This window comes from Bos indicus, chromosome 22, assembly GCF_029378745.1.
Source record: "Bos indicus isolate NIAB-ARS_2022 breed Sahiwal x Tharparkar chromosome 22, NIAB-ARS_B.indTharparkar_mat_pri_1.0, whole genome shotgun sequence".
NCBI classification, from domain to species: Eukaryota; Metazoa; Chordata; class Mammalia; order Artiodactyla; family Bovidae; genus Bos; species Bos indicus.
In genome coordinates this window covers 1,479,399-1,500,549 of record NC_091781.1, presented here as the reverse complement: position 1 = coordinate 1,500,549, position 21,151 = coordinate 1,479,399, and the positions used below count along the sequence as shown (strand labels likewise).

The window sequence follows — 21,151 nt, the reverse complement described above, 5'->3', positions numbered from 1 at the left end:
ATATTGGAGTTTAAGCTTCAACATCAGTCCTTCCAATGAATATTCAGGACTGATTTCCTTTAGGATGGACTGGTTGGCTCTCCTTGCAGTCGAAGGGACTCTCAAGAGTCTTCTGCAACACCACAGTTCAAAAGCATCAATTCTACTGTGCTCAGCTTTCTTTCTAGTCCAACTCTCACATCCATACATGACTACTGGAAAAACCATAGCCTTGACTAGATGGACCTTAGTTGACAAAGTAGTGTCTCTGCTTTTTAATATGCTGTCTAGGTTGATCATAACTTTTCTTCCAAGGAGTAAGCATCTTTTAATTTCATGGCTGCAGTCACCATCTGCAGTGATTTTGGAGCCCAAGAAAATAAAGTTTGTCACTGTTTCCACTGATTCCCCATCTATTTGCCATGAAGTGATGGGACCAGATGCCATGATCTTAGTTTTCTGAATGCTGAGTTTTAAGCAAACTTTTTCACTCTTTTCTTTCACTTTCATCAAGAGACTCTTTAGTTCTTAATCATCCTACTTAGTTCTTAATCATCCTACTATCTGTGTTCATGGTTAGTTTACTACCTTTACTGTTTATTTGTCTTTACCAGTGAGTCTTTTCTTTTTTTAGTTGTGGCCTTTTTTCTTTTACTTGGAGAAGTTCCTTTAACGTTTCTTGTGAAGCTGCTTTGGTGGTGCTAAACTCTGAGCTTTTGCTTGTCTCTAAAATTCTTTATGTCCACCAAATCTGAATGAGAATTTTTCCAGGTAGAATATTTTTGGTTGTAAGTTTTCCCTTTCATCACTTTAACTATATAATGCCACTTCCTTCTGGCCTGCAGTTTCTGCTAAAAAGCCAGCTGATGGCCTTATGAGAGTTCCCTTGTATGTAACTTCTTGCCTTTTCTTTTTATTGCTTTTAATATTCATTCTTTATCTTTAATTTTTGCCATTTTAATTACAGTGTGTCTTGTTGTGGTCCTCTTTGGGTCAGTCCTCTCTGGGACTCTCTGTGCTTCCTGAACCTGAATACCTATTTCCTTTCCCAGGTTTGGGGACTTTTTCAAATATGTTCTCTGCCTCTTTCTCTCTCTTCTTCTTCTGGGACCCCTGTACTCTATAATGTGAATATTAATGTGTTTGATGTTATCTCAAACTATCCTCACTCTTTGTTTTTTCTCTCCAGCTTCAGTGATTTACACTAGTCTGCCTTCCAGCTTGCTGATCTGTTCCTCTGTACCATCCAATCTACCGTTGATTCCTTTTTTTTTTCTTTTCTTGTCCGTTATTGTATTCTTCATGTCTGTTTTGTTCTTTATATTTTCCAGCTGTGCTAAAAATTCTGACTTCTCACTCTGTTTGTCCAATCTTTTCTGAACCTCTCTGGCCATCCTCACCATCAAACATTTCCTGAACTCTATTGGGTAGATTACTTCTCTCAACTTCATTTAATTCTTCTTTTGGGGTTTAATATTATTTCTTCACTGAGAGCATGTTCCTCTGTCACCTCATTTTGCCTGATTTTCTGTTTTTGTTTCTATGTATTTAGTAGATTTGTTATGTTTCCTGACTTTGGAGAAATGGCCATTTGTGGGAAACATCCTATGTGTTCCAGCATCACACTCCCCTCTGTCAACAGAGCTATGTGCTCCAGAGTTGCCCCCTATGTGAGCTGTATGAGTCCTTCTTTTGTGGCAGACTATGTGAGTGGTCTTGTAGGTATGGCTGGTCCGTGGTCTAGTTGGTTGACATATGCAGAGGTTGTCAGCTCCTGGTTGTTGGAGCCAGATCATGGTGTAGCTGACTGTTGAGCCCCTGGAGGTGCCTGGGCTAGTGATGGCCCACAGATGGTGGAGCTGTGTTCTGGAGTGGGGGGTTGTGGGGCCAGCATCCCCATATCTAGTGTTGGTCTGCTATTGGTAAGCCTGATTTCTGGTGCACCTGGCTGTGGGTTCTGAAGTTTCCCAAAGTTGGTGCTGGCCCACTGTGAGTGGGGCTGGATTCCAGGGTAGCTGACTGAAGTGCTCAAGATTTCTCAGAATTGGTTTTGGTCTACTGATGGATGGGGCCCAGGCCCAGAAGGTCTTAGGGCTGATGTAGGCCTGCTGATGGATTGGCTGAGTCCTGACAAGGCAGGCTGCAGGGTTACAGTGGTTGTGGTGGTAGTGTCTGCCACTAGTTGGTGGGACCAAATCACAGGGTCACTGACTGGAGGACCTCAGGGCCCCTGGTCCAGTGCTTGCACACTGGTGTATGGGGCTGGTTCCTGGGCTCGCTGGTGGTCAGGGCCTTATCCAGTGGTAGCTGTGGGCTCAGGGGGTCTTATGGAAGCCAGGCTTCTAGTGAGTGGGGCTATGTCCTCTCTTGATTATCTGATTGACCTGAGGCTGCCCAGTACTGGTGCCTACAAACTGATGGGCACTGGTACTGGGAAGGGACTGGGGTGGGACTGGTTTCTGGTGGATGGTAAGCTGGAGGGAGGATTCCACCCAAATGGCTGCCACCTGTGTTTATGTCTCCAGGGGAGTTCTACTTGAGCCTTCTCCTCTAGGAGACTTTCCAAGATCAACAGATAGGCCTGATCCAGGTTACTTTCAAGTTATTGCTTCTGGCCTGGGTCCTGCAATGTGTTAAATTTTGCATTTGTCCTATGGTAGTGGAATCTCTGTGTCCTAAAGCCTCTGATTCTCCTGAAAGTGAGTGCAGCCAGCCTTCAAAAGCAAATGTTGTAGGGGCTCATTTCCTGGTGTATGATGCCTGGGCTGGGGAGCCTGGTTTGGGGCATGGACCCATTGCTCTTTGGTGAAAATCTCTAAATTATAATTATTTCCTGCTTCTGGGTCACTCACACAGGGGTATGGTCTTGACTTACTGCGCCTCCACCTATCCTGTCTCATTGTGGTTTCTTCTTTATATCTTTAGTTGTAGAAGGTATTTTCTATGAGATTTCAGTTTTTCTCATCACTAGTTGCTCTGTAAGTACTTGCCATTTTGGTGTGCCCATGGGAGGATGTTAGCTCAAGGTCTTTCTAATCCTCTCCCTTGGCCTCTTATTTCCGTAATTATTCTACATAATTTACTCCTTAGTGCTATATTTTCTTTCACCAGATTGCACACGCCTTTGCCTCTGAGTATTTTGCTGCTTCTATTCTTTGTTTTCCAATGGTAGCAAACCCACTTTTTTTGTATGGGTTCATTATGGACTGAATGAATTCTATAAAATTTACATAGAACTACTGATACCACTTCAGCACAAATATTTATAATGATATTCTAGTCATTTTAATATATATTCTGATGAACTTTAAGTCCTGCAGAAGGAAGGAAAGAAGCGGGTATTACAAACTGACTTTCTCTTTCAGGAAACCTTTGAGAAGGCAAGCTTGAGTAGCAGCAGCAGTGGAGCAGGAAGCCTGAAAAGTGAACTTTCAGAAATCACAGACCTCCCTGCTGAAGGCTTCCAGGCACCATGTGTTAAGGATGAAGACCGGACTTGTGATGGACTCTTATCAGATGATAACTTCAATTTGGAAAATATTGAGAAAGGTATTTCTAGTGAAAAGGTTACAACATGAATGCACTCTTGATTTTTTTGTGTTTCAAGGTTCATTTGCTTTTTATTTTTATTAATGTGCAGATCTATATTCAGAGCTTGACGATGAATTGGACGTTTCGGATAACTTTAGCAGCTCCGGCTCAAGCCCTTTGAAGGAATCGACATTCAGTAAGCTTTCTTGCCAACTTGTGGGTTCCGGCGGGTAGAGGTCTGGGAATTGTACTCGGGAGTAAGCAGATGTCATCGCCTACATAATGAAGGGGTCGTTTTCCAGGTGCTGTGCTAATTAGGGCAGGTGTGTCACGCTGACGGAGCGCAGAAGCCCCCTGGCGCTGTGGCTTTCCATGGCCTCCTGTCAACGAACAGTTTAATTGTTTCTTCCAGCAAATACAGATTCTAACTGGGGAGTGGAGATAACTTATTTGGAAGCATGCTAACTAAGTACAGGAGTAATGGAAGTGACCTTTTGTGAGTCTGTTGATCAGAGGTTAGAAACCCAGAGAAGAAATTAGTCTTGCTGTAGACTAAGTTTTGTACAGTTTTACTTACATTAATATAAAGGGATATATTTTCCTTAAAACACTAAAGTTAAATAAATGTTATAATTATTTAGAATTATGAAAAACACCATGCAGATTCAGTAAATATGTTAATCTTTACTCTTAATTTGAAACAGTAAAAAAAAAAAATAGACTGGGGCATGGGAAAATAAAGATATATTTAGATACAATTTAAAGAATCTTCTCTATAGAAACATAGGATTCAAGTCACTAAACAAATCTGAATTTGAAATAAAACACCAGTTAAAATAGAAAATTGACAGAAAAGAATAACTTTTTTTAATTAATTTATTTTTTATTGAAGGATAATTGCTTTATAGAATTTGGCTGTGTTCTGTCAAACCTCAACATGAACCAGCCATAGGTATATACACATCCCTTCCCTTTTGAACCTCCCTCCCATCTCCCGCCCCATCCCACCCCTCTAGGTTGACACAGAGCCCCAGTTTGAGTTTCCTGACTCTTAAAAGAGTAAGTTGATGGAATAGATATAGATGGAATATCTATATATCTATAGATATAGATATATCTATCTATCTATAGGATAGATAGAAATACTCTGAAATAAATTGTAAATAATCCATTCTCAAAGACTATACTATGAACATTTCATAAAAGATAGTTTAAAATAGTGTCTCTAAGTATCAAAGTAGAACTTTAAGGATTTTGCTTCATACTTGTCTCTTTTCAAAATTAAATGGTCCATCAAAATGGATTATAAACATTCCACATTTTCTGGGGCAATATCAAATTCCAACACTCTGTTCTGTTTTCCATATAAATTCCTGCCCTGTCTGCTAAATAAAATGTCTTGATTTGTGATTGAGAAAATGTGAATATTATGTAGCAAAGATATTTGTGCATTTAAACATATGTAACAGATTCTAGAAGCAGTTAATTACTAACTGAGGTGAATTTTGAGATGATGGGGTATTGTGTATCCCCAGTAACAAGGATGGGGAGGGTCAATGGGAAAGTGAGGAAGGAAAAGCTGGACCCTTACACTTGCATGTGGTTACTCTAGCTCTCTTGGCAAGGGATTTAGGATGATGATGATACAGATGTTTTATGTGCTTTGTTGGCAATTAATAATGGAGTTTCTTTGTTTAGCACTTTTTTGTTGAGAAAGAACCCTTAAACAAACCTGTTAATAAACAGTAATTTGCAACGTTATATTTTAGCTGATAGTATCATAAATGAAGACAGTCTTTATAGTAGGTACAATTTGTTAGATACTTTAAAACAGGCAAATGAGTGAATAAATAAATGATTTGCAGCAAGAAAATGTGAAGTTATTTTTATTTTCTTGTTTCAGGCACTTTAAAAAGAAGTTTTAGTGCTTCAGGAGGAGAAAGACAATCCCAAACTAGGTATGTAGACACTGAGTTCCTAGAAACATTTTTAGACTCTGCAGAGCTGTTTTGGTGGCTAAATTGATACCCAATAGCAGAAGTTACCATGGGCATGTGGTACCAGAGACAGTGGGAGCCCACTCTCCCAGAACTGTTTGCATTTCACCAAGGACCATGCTGGGAAGAGCATTAACCTTGGACGTGGATTTTAGTCTGGCTTCGTAATCCTCAGCCACTCAGTTAGTCTCCCTGAGCTCAGGGGTGGCCCAGGGTTGTAGGGCTTCATGAGATTATCTGGGGCTGTGGCTCCCTATCCCTTATTTTTCTACATCTCTGGGGTATAGATGCCTATGGCAGATGTAGCAGGTGTAGACCACGTCACACCCAAGTCTCAGCCAGCAGGAGGGGGAAGGGATGCAGAGACGCATCCTTCCTTTTGTGGATGTGACCCAGATGTTGTGTTCTTCCCTTCTGCTCATAGATCAGTGAGCTGGGGAGAATCTAGCTACAGGGGAGAATGAGCATATTTGGGGAATTCCATTTTTTAAAAAGAAATCATTATTTTGTAATGACTAGCACTTTCTGCAATATTTGTCTCTTGGGCTAAGAACTGAAATGAAGCTCTTTGATATGGCTTTTTGTAAGTTCCTGGTAACCTTCATGAGAAGAGTTCAGTGACCTTGGGTAAGGCTGGTGGGAGCAGAAGCCTGACTGTGGTGGTTTCAGAGGTTACAGAAGCAGAGACAGAGAGAAACTGAAGAAAGTAGTGAGCTGACAGTGAGGTGATGGGAATGTTTGATGGGAAAGGGCCTTCTAGAATCAGGGTGGCTGAAGGGTGAGTGGACTGAGGAGAAGCAGCTGATGGAGAGGGGAAATTGTAGCTGGTTCCCAGTCTCAGAGTGGCATGGACCTGAGGACAGCCCTGGAAAAGAGGAAAGGGCAGCTTTTATGTGTGTCTGGAGAAAGAGAGGCAAAGATAAATTCAAGCTGGAGTGGCAGAGGAGAGGGGTATACTTGGTAGTTTCTGCTTATTAGATGATGTTCCAGCTCACTGTGGAGGATCTTTTAGTCAAAAGAATGTGATTGGCTGGGGAGAGCTGGCATCGAGATGGCAGGGAGCTGAGCAGGGACAGGCAGGGGCTGTCGACAGTGCTGGGTCTAGGAAGTGCCGGCCAGGTCATGTGTGAGTGGCTGTGCTTTACCAGGCAGCCTTTGTGGGCACAGGAAATAAAAGAAGACTTGGGCTGACTTATATTCATTAGAAAGCTTTCAAGGACTCACATAATTATGAAATGCACAGAACGAACCTATGAAGGGACAGAAGCCAGGTCAGCCCCTGAAGTCTGTGGAGTAGGCACTCCTGGAAGATTGCCAAGGCTCTAATGCAGGCCTGAATGAGCCTCCAGCTTATTTGCTCTGTCTGCATGTCACCTCTCTGAGGATCCAATGTCCTGCAGGGCAGTTGGGTTGGCCTGACTCCCTGCTGTGGGAGGGGCTGAGCCACCTCACTGGCAGCCCCTCCAGGTCCCTCATGGGCCACATTGTTTAGTCAAAGATACAACATCACTGATAAGTTTATCTTTTCCAAGTGAGGGTCAAGAAGGTTAAGCTAAAGTCTGTTTATTTCCTAAGTCTTTTCTGGTGTTGCTAGTAACACAGTCCCATCACTTCATGGCAAATAGATGGGGAAACAATGGAAACACTGACAGACTTTATTTTCTTGGGCTCCGAAATCACTGAAGATGGTGATTGCAGCCATGAAATTAAAAGACGCTTGCTCCTTGGAAGAAAAGTTATGACCAACCTAGACAGCATATTAAAAAGCAGAGACATTACTTTGCTAAAAAAGGTCTGTCTAGTCAAAGCTATGGTTTTTCTCAGTAGTCATGTATGGATGTGAGAGTTGGACCATAAAGCTGAGCACCGAAGAAATGATGCTTTTGAGCTGTGGTATTGGAGAAGACTCTTGAGACTCCCTTGGACTTCAAGGGAGTCCATCCTAAAGGAGATCAGTCCTGAATATTCATTGGAATGACTGATGCTGAAGTTGAAACTGAAGCTCCAATACTTTGGCCACCTGATGTGAAGAACTGACTCATTGGAAAAGACCCTCATGCTGGGCAAGATTGAAAGCAGGAGGATAAGGGGATGACAGAGGATGAGATGGTTGGATGGCATCACCAACTTGATGGACATGAAATTGAGCAATCTCCAGGAGTTGGTGATGGATAGGGATGCCTGCAGTCCACGGGGTCACAAAGAGTTGGACACAACTGAGCGACTGAACTGAACTGATGACTTATATTATAAAATACATCATCAAAAGTCTTTTTCTTTTTTATTGGACACTTTACTCAGTGATACAAAGTTGCATAAATATATAGAAAAGATACAAAACAAGTATTTTAGTACAAAAATAAATGATCACATATTGGTGTCTTCCCCAATTAAGAGAATATTATTTTGGGGTGGAAATTTTCAAACAACTGTTTTTAGGAATCTCAGCATTGCCAAATAAATATAGTCATTTTTCCTGAAAGGATTCATAGAAAAATTATCAGTTGAAGTGTAGCTCTTCAAAAACAAAGGAAACATATGTATTAGAGCTTGAAATACTTTTTATTTGTATGTTTTTTGAAATGCTTTTTTAAAACTAGTCATTATCTACATGTTTACATCAAATTGCATAAACTAGAATCAACAGAAAGAAGCAGTCCAATTGGAATCTCATTTAAAGTGGGATATTGCAGAGTGGGCTTTAACTTGGGGCTAATGACCAAGTTAATAGGTGGAAAACAGAAGATGGCCCAGACCTTGAGGTTGAATTAGCAGAAGTGGTCATAAGTAAACAGGTGACTAGGGTCTGAGCTAAAATAACATGTGCAAGACTGTGCCATGTATGGGACTGTGTGACATGCCATTGGGGGTCACAAGCTGATTTAAGGCAAACCCTCTTCTCTCAAGAGAAACTTCCCTGGTGGCTCAGAGGTTAAAGCATCTGCCTCCAATGTGGGAGACCTGGGTTCGACCCCTGGGTTGGGAAGATCCCCTGGAGAAGGAAATGGCAACCCACTCCAGTATTCTTGCCTGGAGAATCCCATGGACGGAGGAGCCTGGTAGGCTACGGTCCATGGGGTTGCAAAGAGTTGGACACGACTGAGCGACTTCACTTTCACTTTTACTTTCTTCTCTCAAGGGCTTCCCTGGTGGCTCAGCTGGTAAAGAATCTGCCTGCAATGCAGGAGACCTGGGTTCTGTCCCTGGATTGGAAAGATCCCCGGGAGAAGGGAAACACTACCCACTCCAGTATTCTGGCCTGGAGAATTCCATGGACTGGACAGTCCATGGGGTTGCAAGGAGTCAGATATGACTGAGCTACTTCCACGTCACTTCACTTCACTCTTCTCTCAAGGAACTCATAGTGGAGGGGGCACAAAAGTAGACTTGAGAAGGAAATAAATGACAAAAGACAGCCTGTGATTAATGCCAAATAAGAGAAGAGAAAATTAATGACTTTTTTTTTACTTCCTTCCAGGTATTCCCTTTAATTCTATGAATTAAAGGGAGGTAACTCTAAAATATATTTATAATTCTTTGAAAAGCATTAAATAAGGTGAAAGTTATTTGCAATCTAATTTGTTTAGAGTTATCCTGAATTTCTTGGTTTATTAATATTAACCATAAACCCCCTCTGCAAAGTGTTTAAAAGCTAAATGAAAAGTTAGAATCTAAAATAAGATAGCAGAGTTACAAAATATAATAAAAATAAATTTAAAATCAAGCCTGCAGATATTTTTGGCTGTTTTGTGCCATGTGTTAATTAGTAAGACAGTTGAAACGAGACCCTGGGCAGCTCCCCCAGAAGCTCCTTTCTGGCTCCTAGGAAAAGGGTCCCAATGAGAAAGAGTCACAGAGAGGTACGTGCTTGATTTGAGCATGGTGTTCAGAGTTTAGAATTCAGACTTGGACCTGGCTCCATGGTACACAGAGAAAGCTTAAGCATAAACTCTCAACTCTGGTCATCTCAGATATCAAGGGCTAAGTTGAAGCTAATTGCCTGCTAAAAATCATTGATACCTCCCCAGTAACTTGACACAGACTTTCATGAGCAGTTGGGCCAAGCAAATGGATAATACATCAGCAAAGGAAACTAGGAAGGGCAGCTCCTGCCTCCTCAGAGAAGAATTCTCAAGGCTAGTGAAAGGAAACATGATATTATCAATGAAAGGCACCCTGGTGTTGTGACCCAAGCTGTACTCAGATGATACATTTTTCAGGAATGTAATTAATGGCAAGAGTCTCCAGAGTCTCCAGAGTCTCCTAGAAGTCAATGGTCTTTTTATGCTCTCTTTAGCAGAAGTCACTTGAAGCCAGAAAGTAGTTCATTTGGTTCTTTTCCTTGCCAAACTCCATATTTCAGCTCTCCCTCCCCATATCAACAAAAATCCTAAAAGCCAAACTCAGAGCTGAGATACTGGGTCAGTGGAGAGTGTCCCATTTCTTGGCTCTGGAAATGCAGTCTTTCAGTCATTTGCAGCAGAGGTCAGTCTCCAGATCTCCATGACCAGGTCTCCAGATTCTAAATCTCCCCCACCAAGATGTCACCTGGCTAAGGCTCTTCTGGACCCCTAGAAGACCTGGCAATGTCAGCATGGCATTTTTCATATTATTAAGGGAGCCCATGGGGAATCTCTTGTTGATACACATTTCCCAGCAAACTACAAGTATATTCACTTAAAATAATTTGCTTTTAGTTATGACTTTGGTTTACTAGAATAGAGATTTGATTTTACATCTTTGCTCTTTGCATGTAATCAGAGAGTCATAAATAAAGAGTGTCACTTGGGATACTCCTCCAGATAGTTGCTAATCTGAGTGGTCACCAAGTAATTGCTTTAGCTGCAATCACTCATTCTCTCTCAAGGGCTCGCTAGTTAGCTGTTCTGAAGATATAGAACCATAAGATTCTGGCTTACATATAAGTTCTATTTGGTAAGTCACGAAAGGCAAATTCAAATTACCTTAATGGTTTATTTTTATATATTGGTTTAAGTGAATGCACAGTCTTGTGATGGTCTATTTGAATAATTTTTCTTGAATGAGAACGTAAGAAATTATTTTGTTTTAAAAGCTTCAGTGAGGTATAATTCACACATTACTTTGTGTGATATAGGGCTTGGCCTATACCAGCATCTGTCTGGATTTTATAGCCTTACTTAGTTGATATATTTACTGGTGGTTCTAATTCAAGTCATAATATTTTATTTCAGTTTACAAATAAATTGTCCTGTATACCTTGGTAATATACACAGGCGTTTCAGTCTCTTTGTCCATACAGTCAAGTACTAGTGAACTATGGTCATTGAATTATGACCTTCTACAAAATTCATTGATTAATGAATTAATATTTATTACTTTGTGCTGGCACATACCAGGCTATGCCTAGTCCATCTTTGCATTCCCCAGGGCACAGTTTATTGCACATAGGTACCAGTCCACAAATACTTGTCAGTTAATAAATGAATGACTGTTATCTTAGCACAAATTCTGTATCTCTGTCTATAATTGGACTAAAACCTCACCTCCTGGCTTGAACCTACAGCCTTTGCCATAGTCAACAGCTTAAACCCTTTTTAAAGATCCTGCTGCTTAGGCAATAAAATTTTTCCATGTACATGTATATTCTGTTGCCAAGGCAACAGAGTACAGTTGGCAGGCTAGTTTCAGACATTGAATGTTTGCAGTATCAGAGATACCTGTGGTTCACAGCCTCTTTGATGAATCAGTGTATGCATAATTGTATTCAAGGATGTGTGCCTGATTCTAGTCTTTGTGTATAGAGATGATTGGAAATGTTTGTGACCATCCAGTATCATACACGTGACTGGAAAGAACTTGTGTGATCTCAGGACCTAGGAATGTTGCCTCCATATAGCAAAAGTCTTGATTATTTTGACTTAAAGCTATAGAGGATAGAGACTCCCGCTACTTTTTCATAATCCAGTTTCTAATAATCCAGATCTAGTTTCACTTAAATTGATTAAATACTATTGATCACTGCTTGCTGCTGTTAACCTGGCCTAGTAGCTGATGTCACAATCAAGCAGTCTCACCAGAACAATTTGTCAGTTGTTGTTGCTCAGTTGCTCAGCTGTGTCCCACTCTTTGTGATCACATGGTCTGCAGCACTCCAGGCTTTCCTGTCCTTCACTATCTCCCAGAGTTTGCTTAAACTCATCATGTCCATTGAGTTGATGATGCCATCCAACCATCTCATCTTCTGTCACCACTTTCTCTCCTGCCCTCAAGCTTTCCCAGCATCAGGGTCTTTTCCAATGAGTCACCTCTTTGCATCAGGTGGCCAAAGGACTAGAGCTTCAACTTCAGCATCAATCCTTCCAATGAATATTGAATTCCTTTAGGATTGACAAGTTTGATCTCCTTGCTGTCCAAGGGACTCTCAAGAGTCTTCTCCAGCACCACAATTCAGAAGTATCAATTCTTAGCATTCTTTATGGTGTAACTCTCACATCCATACATGACTACTGGAAAAACCACAGCTTTGACTATCCAGACCTATATTGGTAAAGTGACATGTCAGCTTTTTAATAGTCTATCTGGATTTGTCATAGCTTTTCATCCAAGGAGTAAGCATCTTAATCTCATGGCTATAGTCACCATCTGCAGTAATTTTTGAGCCCAAGAAAATAAAATCTGTCACTGTTTCCATTGTTTCCCCATCTATTTGCTGTGAAGTGATGGGACTAGATGCCATGATCTTCATTTTTAGAGTGTTGAGCTTTAAGCCAGCTCTTTTACTTTCCTCTTTCACCCTCATCAAGAGGCTTTTTAGTTCCTTTCTGCCACTGGAGTGGTGTCATCTGTGTATTTGAGGTTATTGATATTTCTCCCAGCAATCTTGATTACACTTGTGACTCATGCAGCCTGGGCATTTTGCATTGGCACCCCACTTTATTTCGGAGAAGGCAATGGCACCCCAGTCCACTACTCTTGCCTGGAAAATCCTGTGGACGGAGGAGCCTGGTAGGCTGCAGTCCATGAGGTTGCTAAGAGTCGGACACGACTGAGCAACTTCACTTTCACTTTTTACTTTCATGCATTGGAGAAGGAAATGGCAACCCACTCCAGTGTTCTTGCCTGGAGAATCCCAGGGACAGTGGAGCCTGATGGGCTGCCATCTATGGGGTTGCACAGAGTCAGACACGACTGAAGCGACTTAGCAACAGTAGCAACTCTTTATTTAGGGCTTCCCAGGTGGCTCAGTGGGTAAAGAATCTGCCTGCAATGAAGGAGACACAGGCAAAAGTGAGTTTGATACCTGGGATCCAGAAGATCCCCTGGAGGAAGGCATGGCAACCCACTCCAGTATTCCTGCCTGCAGAATCCCATGGACAGAGTAGCCTGGTGAGCTGCAGTCCGTAGGGTAGCAAAGAGTTGAACACAACTGAACTGACTGAACATGCACACTCGCACACACTCTGTATATAAATTAAATAAGCAGGGTGACAATATACAGCCAGCCTTGACAGACTCCTTTCTCAGTTTGGAACCAGTCCATTTTTCCATGTCCAGTTCACAGTGTTGCTTCCTGACCTGCATACAGGTTTCTCAGGAGGCAGGTAAGGTGGTCTGGTATTCACATCTCTTTAAGAATTTTCCACAGTTTGTTGTGATTCACACAAAGGCTTTAGCATAGTGAATGAAGCAGAAGTAGATTTTTTTCCTGGAATTCTCTTGCTTTTTCTATGTTCCAACAAATGTTGGCAATTTGTTGTCAGTAAAATCATTCTATTCCTTTTCTATGACAGTTCTAAAATTCCCTGGCTTATTAGTTCCTAGCTATTATTGGAGTACAAGTGGAGAGCCACGGTAGCACCATGCCACCTCCCTGCAGTGATACCAACTCCATTAACATTACAGGTGAACAAAAAGCCCTTAATGAGCAGGAGAAAGCATCCATACCTAATGTCACTTGTTCACACAGGGTATGTTTATGACATCACTGCCTGAAAGACACTTTCAAGATGTAAAATGCTAGTGAGCTTAGATGGTGTGGTTGCATCATCTTAATGTTGTAAGCCAGGCTTCTGATTTCATCATAAGGTCAAATATTTCTTCTATCAGCATTAAATTGTAGTGACTACTTTTCATAGTTGAATTAAATGATGTGATGCACTTGCAATGCATGTGAAAATATTTCCTCAGTTCAGAGATACAGTTAAAATAATTTGATGAGGTATAAAATTCTAGACTCCATCTCCTTCATGACCAGCATGCCTCTGACAAAATAATCATCTAAATAATTTACCTCACACTTGCATTTAGCAGTGAAAACTTGATTTAAAAAATTACAAAGGTAATACCTCCAATTGCCACCTTACCTGTAGTGGCCAGGTAAAGTGTAAGTTGTCGGCTATTACTCATATTCAGTGCTTCAATTTCTGTTTTGGCTTATGAATTCTGCATGAAAAATTTGGTTTATGAATATACACCAGATCTGAAGAGAGCTGAAAAGACCTTTCAGAATTTTTAAAAACCTTCCATTTCTCTGAAATTATTTTATTGCTCTGAAATGTTATTGATAAATTCCCATTTCAAAACTTTCAGAAGACACAAGCTTCATTATGATAAACCTTTTCACCACAAAACATTTCTGGAATGTTTTCTTTTTTTAATATAAATTTACTTATTTTAATTGGAGGTTAATTACATTACAATATTGTATTGATTTTGCCATACATCAACATGAAATGTTTTCTTTGTGGGCCATCTCTGGCTAGTTTCCAGCTTGTACTGTCATAGGAAACCACCTTCTGAAGCCATAATGTTCCATTAGACATAAACATTCAGTCTGGTTCAATCTAGAGGCAGACTTCCCTCAGTTCAATTCAATTCAGTCACTCAGTTGTGTCCGACTCTTTGCGACCCCATGAACCGCAGCACAGCAGGCCTCCCTGTCCATCACCAACTCCCGGAGTTTATCCAAGCTCATGTCCATTGAGTCAGTGATGCCATCCAACCATCTCATCCTCTGTCGTCCCCTTCTCCTCCTGCCTTCAATCTTTGCCAACATCAGGGTCTTTTCAAATGAGTCAGCTCTTTGCATCAGGTGGATCCCTCAGACTCTGCCTAATCTTCTGTCCATTGTTCATGTTTGTGGACCCAACACTTTTATAGTTAAAAGTTGTCATTAAGAGGGAGGAGGGGTCAGGATGGGGAACACATGTATACCTGTGGTGGATTCATTTTGATATTTGGCAAAACTAATACAATTATGTAAAGTTTAAAAATAAAATAAAATTAAAAAAAGAAAAAAAAAGAAAAAAAAAAAAGAGTTTTTTGCTCTGGTGTAATTTCAGATGACTGGGTTTTCTTATGATCTGTGATATAATTTCCAGAGAAATTAACAGTTTTTCTGCTATGCCTGTGCAGTCTTGTAACTTCTAAGACTGTAGGGACGGTTTCTTTTCAGTATTCCATCTCCAATGTCTAGCACAGTGCCTACACACTGTGAGCCCTTAGTAAATAGTTTTGAATGAGTGAGTGAATGTGTGATGGTTATTTTTAAAGATTCCCTGAAATTTCTTAAGGAGAAATTTAGAATCATATAAAGGGGCAGCAAAGCTGAAAGCAACTCAGCATTACCAGGGAGGTCTATTTCATATATGCCCACTAGCATATATGTATTTTTTTCTTAAAATATCTTTTTACTGAAGTATAGTTGATTTACAATATTGTGTTAGTTTCAGATGTACAGCACAGTAACTTGTGTTAAAAGTTATTACAAGATAATGGCTCTATTATCCTGTAATGTGCAATATATCCTTGTTTCTTATCTATTATATATATAGTAGTTTGTATCTCTTAATCCCACATTCTTAAGTTATCCCTCCATTCTTCCCTCACCCCTATGGTAATCAGTTGTTTGTTTTCTACATCTGTGAGTCTGCTTTGCATAAATGTTAATTTGTATTATATATTAGATACAAGAGAGGCTCATCAAGATTAAGAGACTGGACCAGCTAAGAGCCTCTCTGGTCCCTTTAATCTTGCCTCAGGTGGTTTCGTTGCTAATTCTCCTTTGATTAGCAACTGTTCTGCCCTTTGGAACTCAGAAAAGGTCATGAAGTCTGGAGTGTTGCCTACAAGGAATGGGGGATTAAAAAGGCCTCCCTGCCCTGGAGTCCCACAGGGCCCTGCTCAGCACAGTTCTATTAATCTTTTCTATTGCCTTTTTTTTTTTCCTATTTTGTTTATTTCTTTCTGATCTTGCTTCCCTTGTGGCTCAGCTGGTAAAGAATCCATATGCAATGTGGGAGACCTGGATTCAGTCCCTGGGTTGGGAAGATCCCCTGGAGAAGGGAAAGCCTACCCACTGCAGTATTCTGGCCTGGAGAATTCCATGGACTGTACAGTCTGTGGGGTTGCAAAGAGTCGGACACGACGGCGACTTTATGATCTTTACTGTTTCCTTGGGTTTTGTTTGTTTTTCTTTCTCTAATTCTTGTAGGTGGTGGGTTAGGTTGTTTATTTGAAATTTTTGTTGCTTTTTGGAAAAAAACCTGTATTATTTTTCTCTTAGTGATTTTCCTGCATTCCATAGATTTTATAAAATTATGTTTAATTGTCACTTCTCTTGACATAGTTTATGATTTCTTGTTTGATGGCATCACTGACCCATTGGTTTTTTAGTAGCAGCTTGTTTAGTCTCCATGTGTTCATTTTCCCCTCATCCTTCTGCAGCTGATTTCTAGTCTCATGCTGTTGTGGTCAGAAAAAGTGCTTGAAATTTTTATCCTCTTGAGTTTGTTGAGGTTTGCTTTGTGGCATAGTATTTGGTCTATTGTAGAGAATGTTCCATACATGCTTGAAAAGAATGTGCTATACTCTGGGCTTTTGGGGCTGTGGTATCCTGTAGATACAGTTAACTCCAACTGGTCTTTTGTCATGTAGGGCCTCTGTTGTCTTATGGACTTTCTGTCTAGAAGATCAGGCCATTGATGTCAGTGGGTGTTAAAGACTTCTACTCTTACTGTATTCCTGTCAATGTCTCCCTTTATGGCTGCTAGTTTTGATATATGTATCTACTCTGATATTAGGTGCATAATCTTAATAAGTGTCATATCTTCTGTTATTGATCCCCTTATCATTATATGCTATTCTTTGTTTTTCTTTCTAAACTTTGTTTTAAAGGCTATTTTTTGTGATACAAGTACCAGTCAGTTCAGTCACTCATTCGTGTCCAACTCTTTGCGACCCCATGAACCGCAGCACGCCAGGCCTCCCTGTCCATCACCAACTCCTGGAGTCTACCCAAACCCATGGAGTTGGCGATGCCATCCAACCATCTCATCCTCTGTCATCCCCTTCTCCTCCTGCCCTCAATCTTTCCCAGCATCAGGGTCTTTTCCAATGAGTCAGCTCTTTGCATCAGGTGGTCAAAGTATTGGAGTTTCAGCTTTAACATCAGTCCTTCCAATGAACACCCAGGACTGATCTCCTTTAGGATGGACTGGTTGGATCTCCTTGCAGTGAGAGGGACTCTCAAGAGTCTTCTCCAACATCATAGCTCAAAAGCATCAATTCTTTGGTGCTCAGGTTTCTTTATAGTCCGACTCTCACTTCCATACATGACTACTGGAAAAACTGACTAGGTGGACCTTTATTTACAAAGTAATTTCTCTGCTTTTTAATATGCTGTCTAGGTTGGTCATAGTTTTCCTTCCAAGGAGTAAGCATCTTAATTTCCTGGCTGCAATCACCATTGGCAGTGATTTTGGAGCCCAGAAAAATGAAGTCAGCCACTGTTTCCACTATTTCCCCATCTATTTGCCATGAAGTGATGGGACCAGATGCCATGATCTTAGTTTTCTGAATGTTGAGCTTTAAGCCAACTTTTTCATTCTCCTCTTTCACTTTCATCAAGAGGCTTTTTAGTTCCTCTTCACTTTCTGCCATAAGGGTGGTGTCATCTGCATATCTGAGGTTATTGATTATTTCTCCTGGCAATCTTGATTCCAGCTTGTGCTTCCTCTAGCCCAGCGTTTCTCATGATGTACTCTGCATGTAAGTTAAATAAGCAGAGTGACAATATACAGCCTTGATGTACTCCTTTTCCTATTTGGAACCAGTCTGTTGTTCCATGTCCAGTTCTAACTGTTGCTTCCTGACACATACAGGTTTCTCAAGAGGCAGGTCAGGTGGTCTGGTATTCCCATCTCTTGATGAATTTACCACAGTTTATTGTGATCCACATAGTCAAAGGCTTTGACATAGTCAATAAAGCAGAAATAGATGTTTCCTGGAACTCTCTTGCTTTTTCTATGATCCAGCAGATGTTGGCAATTTGATCTCTGGTTCCTCTGCTTTTTTTAAAACCAGCTTGAACATCTGGAAGTTCACAGTTCACGTATTGCTGAAGCCTGGCTTGGAGAATTTGAGTGTTACTTTACTAGCATGTGAGATGAGTGCAATTGTGCGGCAGTTTGAGCATTCTTTGGCATTGCCTTTCTTTGGGATTGGAATGAAAACTGACCTTTTCCCGTCCTGTGGCCACTGCTGAGTTTTCCAAATTTGCTGGCATATTGAGTGCAGCACTTTCACAGCATCATCTTTTAGGATTTCAAATAGTTCAGCTGGAATTCTATCACCTCCACTAGCTTTGCTCGTAGTGATGCTTTCTAAGGCCCACTTGACTTCACATTCCAGAATGTCTGGCTCTAGGTGAGTGTGAGTGATCACACCATTGTGATTATCTGGGCCATGAAAATCTTTTTTGTCCAGTTCTTCTATGTATTCTTGCCACTTGTCCTTAATATCTTCTGCTTCTGTTAGGTCCATACCATTTCTGTCCTTTATTGTGCCCGTCTTTGCATGAAATGTTCCCTTGGTATCTCTAATTTTCTTGAAAAGATCTCTAGTCTTTCCCATTCTATGTTTTCCTCTATTTCTTTGCATTGACCACTGAGGAAGGCTTTCTTATGTCTCCTTGCTATTCTCTGGAACTATGCATTCAAATGGGTATATCTTTCTTTTTCTCCTTTGCTTTTTGCTTCTCTTCTTTTCACAGCTATTTGTAAGGCGTCCTCAAGCAGCCATTTTTCTTTTTGTATCTCTTTTTCTTGAGAATGGTCCTGATTCCTGTCTCCTGTACAATGTCACGAACCTCCATCCATAGTTCATCAGGCACTATGGACACAATCTATCAGATCTAGTCCCTTAAAAATCTATTTCTCACTTCCACTGTATAGGTCATAAGGGATTTGATTTAGGCCATACCTGAATGGTCCAGTGGTTTTCCCTACTTTCTTCAACTTAAGTCTGAATTTGGCAATAAGGAGTTTATGATCTGCCGTGCAAATAAATTCATCAGTGCCATCTTTCTATATTCCTTATATATGTGGTAATATGTGATATTTATATTTCTCCTTCTGACTTACTTCACTGTATAATAGGCTCTATGTTCATCCACCTCATTAGAACTGACTGAAATGCTTTCCTTTTTATGGCTGAGTAATATTCCATTGTATATATGTATCTCAGCTTCTCTATCCATTCATCTGTCAATGGACATCTACATTGCTTCAATGTTCTAGCTATTGTAGACAGTGCTGCAATGAACATTGGGGTACTTGTGTCTTTTTCAATTTTGATTTCCTCAGGGTATATGCCTAGTAGTGGGATTGCTGGGTCATATAGTGGTTTTGTGGCTGTATTGGTTTACATTCCCACCAGCAATGCAAGAGAATTCCCTTTTCGCCACATCCTCTCCAGCATTTATTGTTTGTAGACTTTTTGATGATGGCAATTCTGAGTAGTGTGAGGTGGTATCTCTTTGTAGTTTTGATTTGTATTTCTCTAATAATGAGCAATGTTGAGCATCTTTTCATGTGTTTATTAGGTATCTGAATGTCTTCTTTGAAGAAATGTCTGTTTAGGTCTTTTCCCCACTTTTTTATTGGGTTGTTTGTTTTTTTGGTATTGAGTTGTATGAATTGCTTATATATTTTGTAGATTGATTCTTTGCCAGTTCTTTCCTTTGCTATTATTTTCTCCCATTATGAGGGTTGTCTTTTCACCTTGTTTGTAGGTTCCTTTGCTGTGCAAAAGCTTTTAGGTTTAATTAGGTCCCACTTGTTTATTTTTTATTTTATTTCCATTACTCTAGGAGGTGGGTCATAGAGGATTTTGCTTTGATTTCTGTCATCGAGTGTTCTGCCAATGTTTTTCTCTAAGAGTTTTTTAGTTTCTGATCTTACGTTTAGGTCTTTAATCCATTTTGAGTTTATCTTTCTGTATGGTTTTAGAAAGTGTTCTAATTTCATTCTTTTACATGCATATGTCCAGTTTTCCCAGCACCACTTATTGAAAGGCTATCTTTGCCCCATTGTATATTCTTGCCTCCTTTGTTGAAAATAAGCTACCCATAGAGGGGTAGGTTTATCTCTGGGCTTTCTATCTTGTTCCATTGGTCTATACTTCTGTTTTGGTTCCAGTACCATACTGTCTTGATGACTGTAGTTTTGTAGTATAGTCTGAAGGCAGGAAGGTTGATTCCTCCAGCTCCATTCTTCTTTCTCAAGACTGCTTTGGGTATTCAGGATCTTTTGTGTTTCCATATGCATTGTGAAATTTTTTGTTCTAGTTCTGTGAAAATTGCCATTGGTAATTTGATAAGGATTGCATTGAATCCGTAGATTGTATTTGGTAGTGTAGTCATTTTCACAGTATTGATTCTTCCTACCCAAGAACATGAAATATCTCTCCATCTGTTTATGTTGTCTTTGATTTCTTTCACCAGTGTCTTTAATTTTCTGCATACCGTTCTTTTGTCTCCTTAGGTAGGTTTACTCCTAGATATTTTATTCTTTCTGTTGCAATCGTGAATGGAGTTGATTCCTTAATTTCTCTTTCTGATTTTTCATTGTTAGTATACAGGAATGCAAGTGATTTCTGTGTATTGACCTTGTATCCTGCAAGTTTCTGATTGGGTCTTTTTTTAATATTTTAAAATGTTCATTGTTGAGATCAGTTCTTTTCCTTTATTAAGTTTGTTATTAATCATGTTTTAAGTTCTCTTGTGGTAAATTGTTTATTTCTGTTTCATTATTTTTCAGGGGTTTTCTTTTGCTTTTTCAGTTGACAGTAGTTCTTTTTATTTAGCTTTCTCTGTCTCTATTACTTTAGGTGAAACAGTTGTCCACTGCAGTCTTGAAATGGCTGTTTTTATGTGGGAGCATCCCTCTGCACACTATGTGTGCCTTGTACCTGCTTCTGATGGGTGATCTGGATTTGAGGTGGATGCCAGTGATACCTTTCCTCGGGATGTGCTGGAAGCTATCCCCTTGATAGGCAGTGGTGCTAGAGATGGAGGGGCTAGACTTGGCACCAGATCTGAGGCAGGACTTCCTCTCTGCCCAGTGGCCATCACTGCCCTGTTAGAGGTGAGGTCTGCTTTTAAATTACCAGGGAAGAAGCTAGCTCTATCCCCTTTAAGTGGATTTCCGCCCCCTCTTCCATGCACCAAGACATTTGCTTCAGTGGCATGGGGTGCTAAAACAAGTGTGGTCTGTACATTGACAGAGATCTAATGCACTGACCATGTAAGCATCTGCAGCTCCAGTCGGATACTGACTCAGATGTAAGCCCCCTTTGTTTTTCATAGCCGATCATTTCTCCCT

General features: G+C 40.4%; 1 protein-coding gene across 5 annotated transcripts in view; it reads left to right on the top strand.

Annotated features, from left to right (window-relative positions):
- Positions 1–21,151, top strand: part of NEK10 (NIMA related kinase 10) — a 263,826-nt gene that overhangs the window by 178,782 nt on the left and 63,893 nt on the right. For all 5 annotated transcript variants that reach the window (XM_070777294.1, XM_070777296.1, XM_070777293.1 and 2 more), the window contains 3 exons: positions 3,345–3,528; positions 3,620–3,706; positions 5,414–5,468. In XM_070777294.1, the coding sequence (XP_070633395.1) occupies positions 3,345–3,528; positions 3,620–3,706; positions 5,414–5,468 (326 nt within the window). The remainder of the gene's footprint in view (positions 1–3,344; positions 3,529–3,619; positions 3,707–5,413; positions 5,469–21,151) is intronic.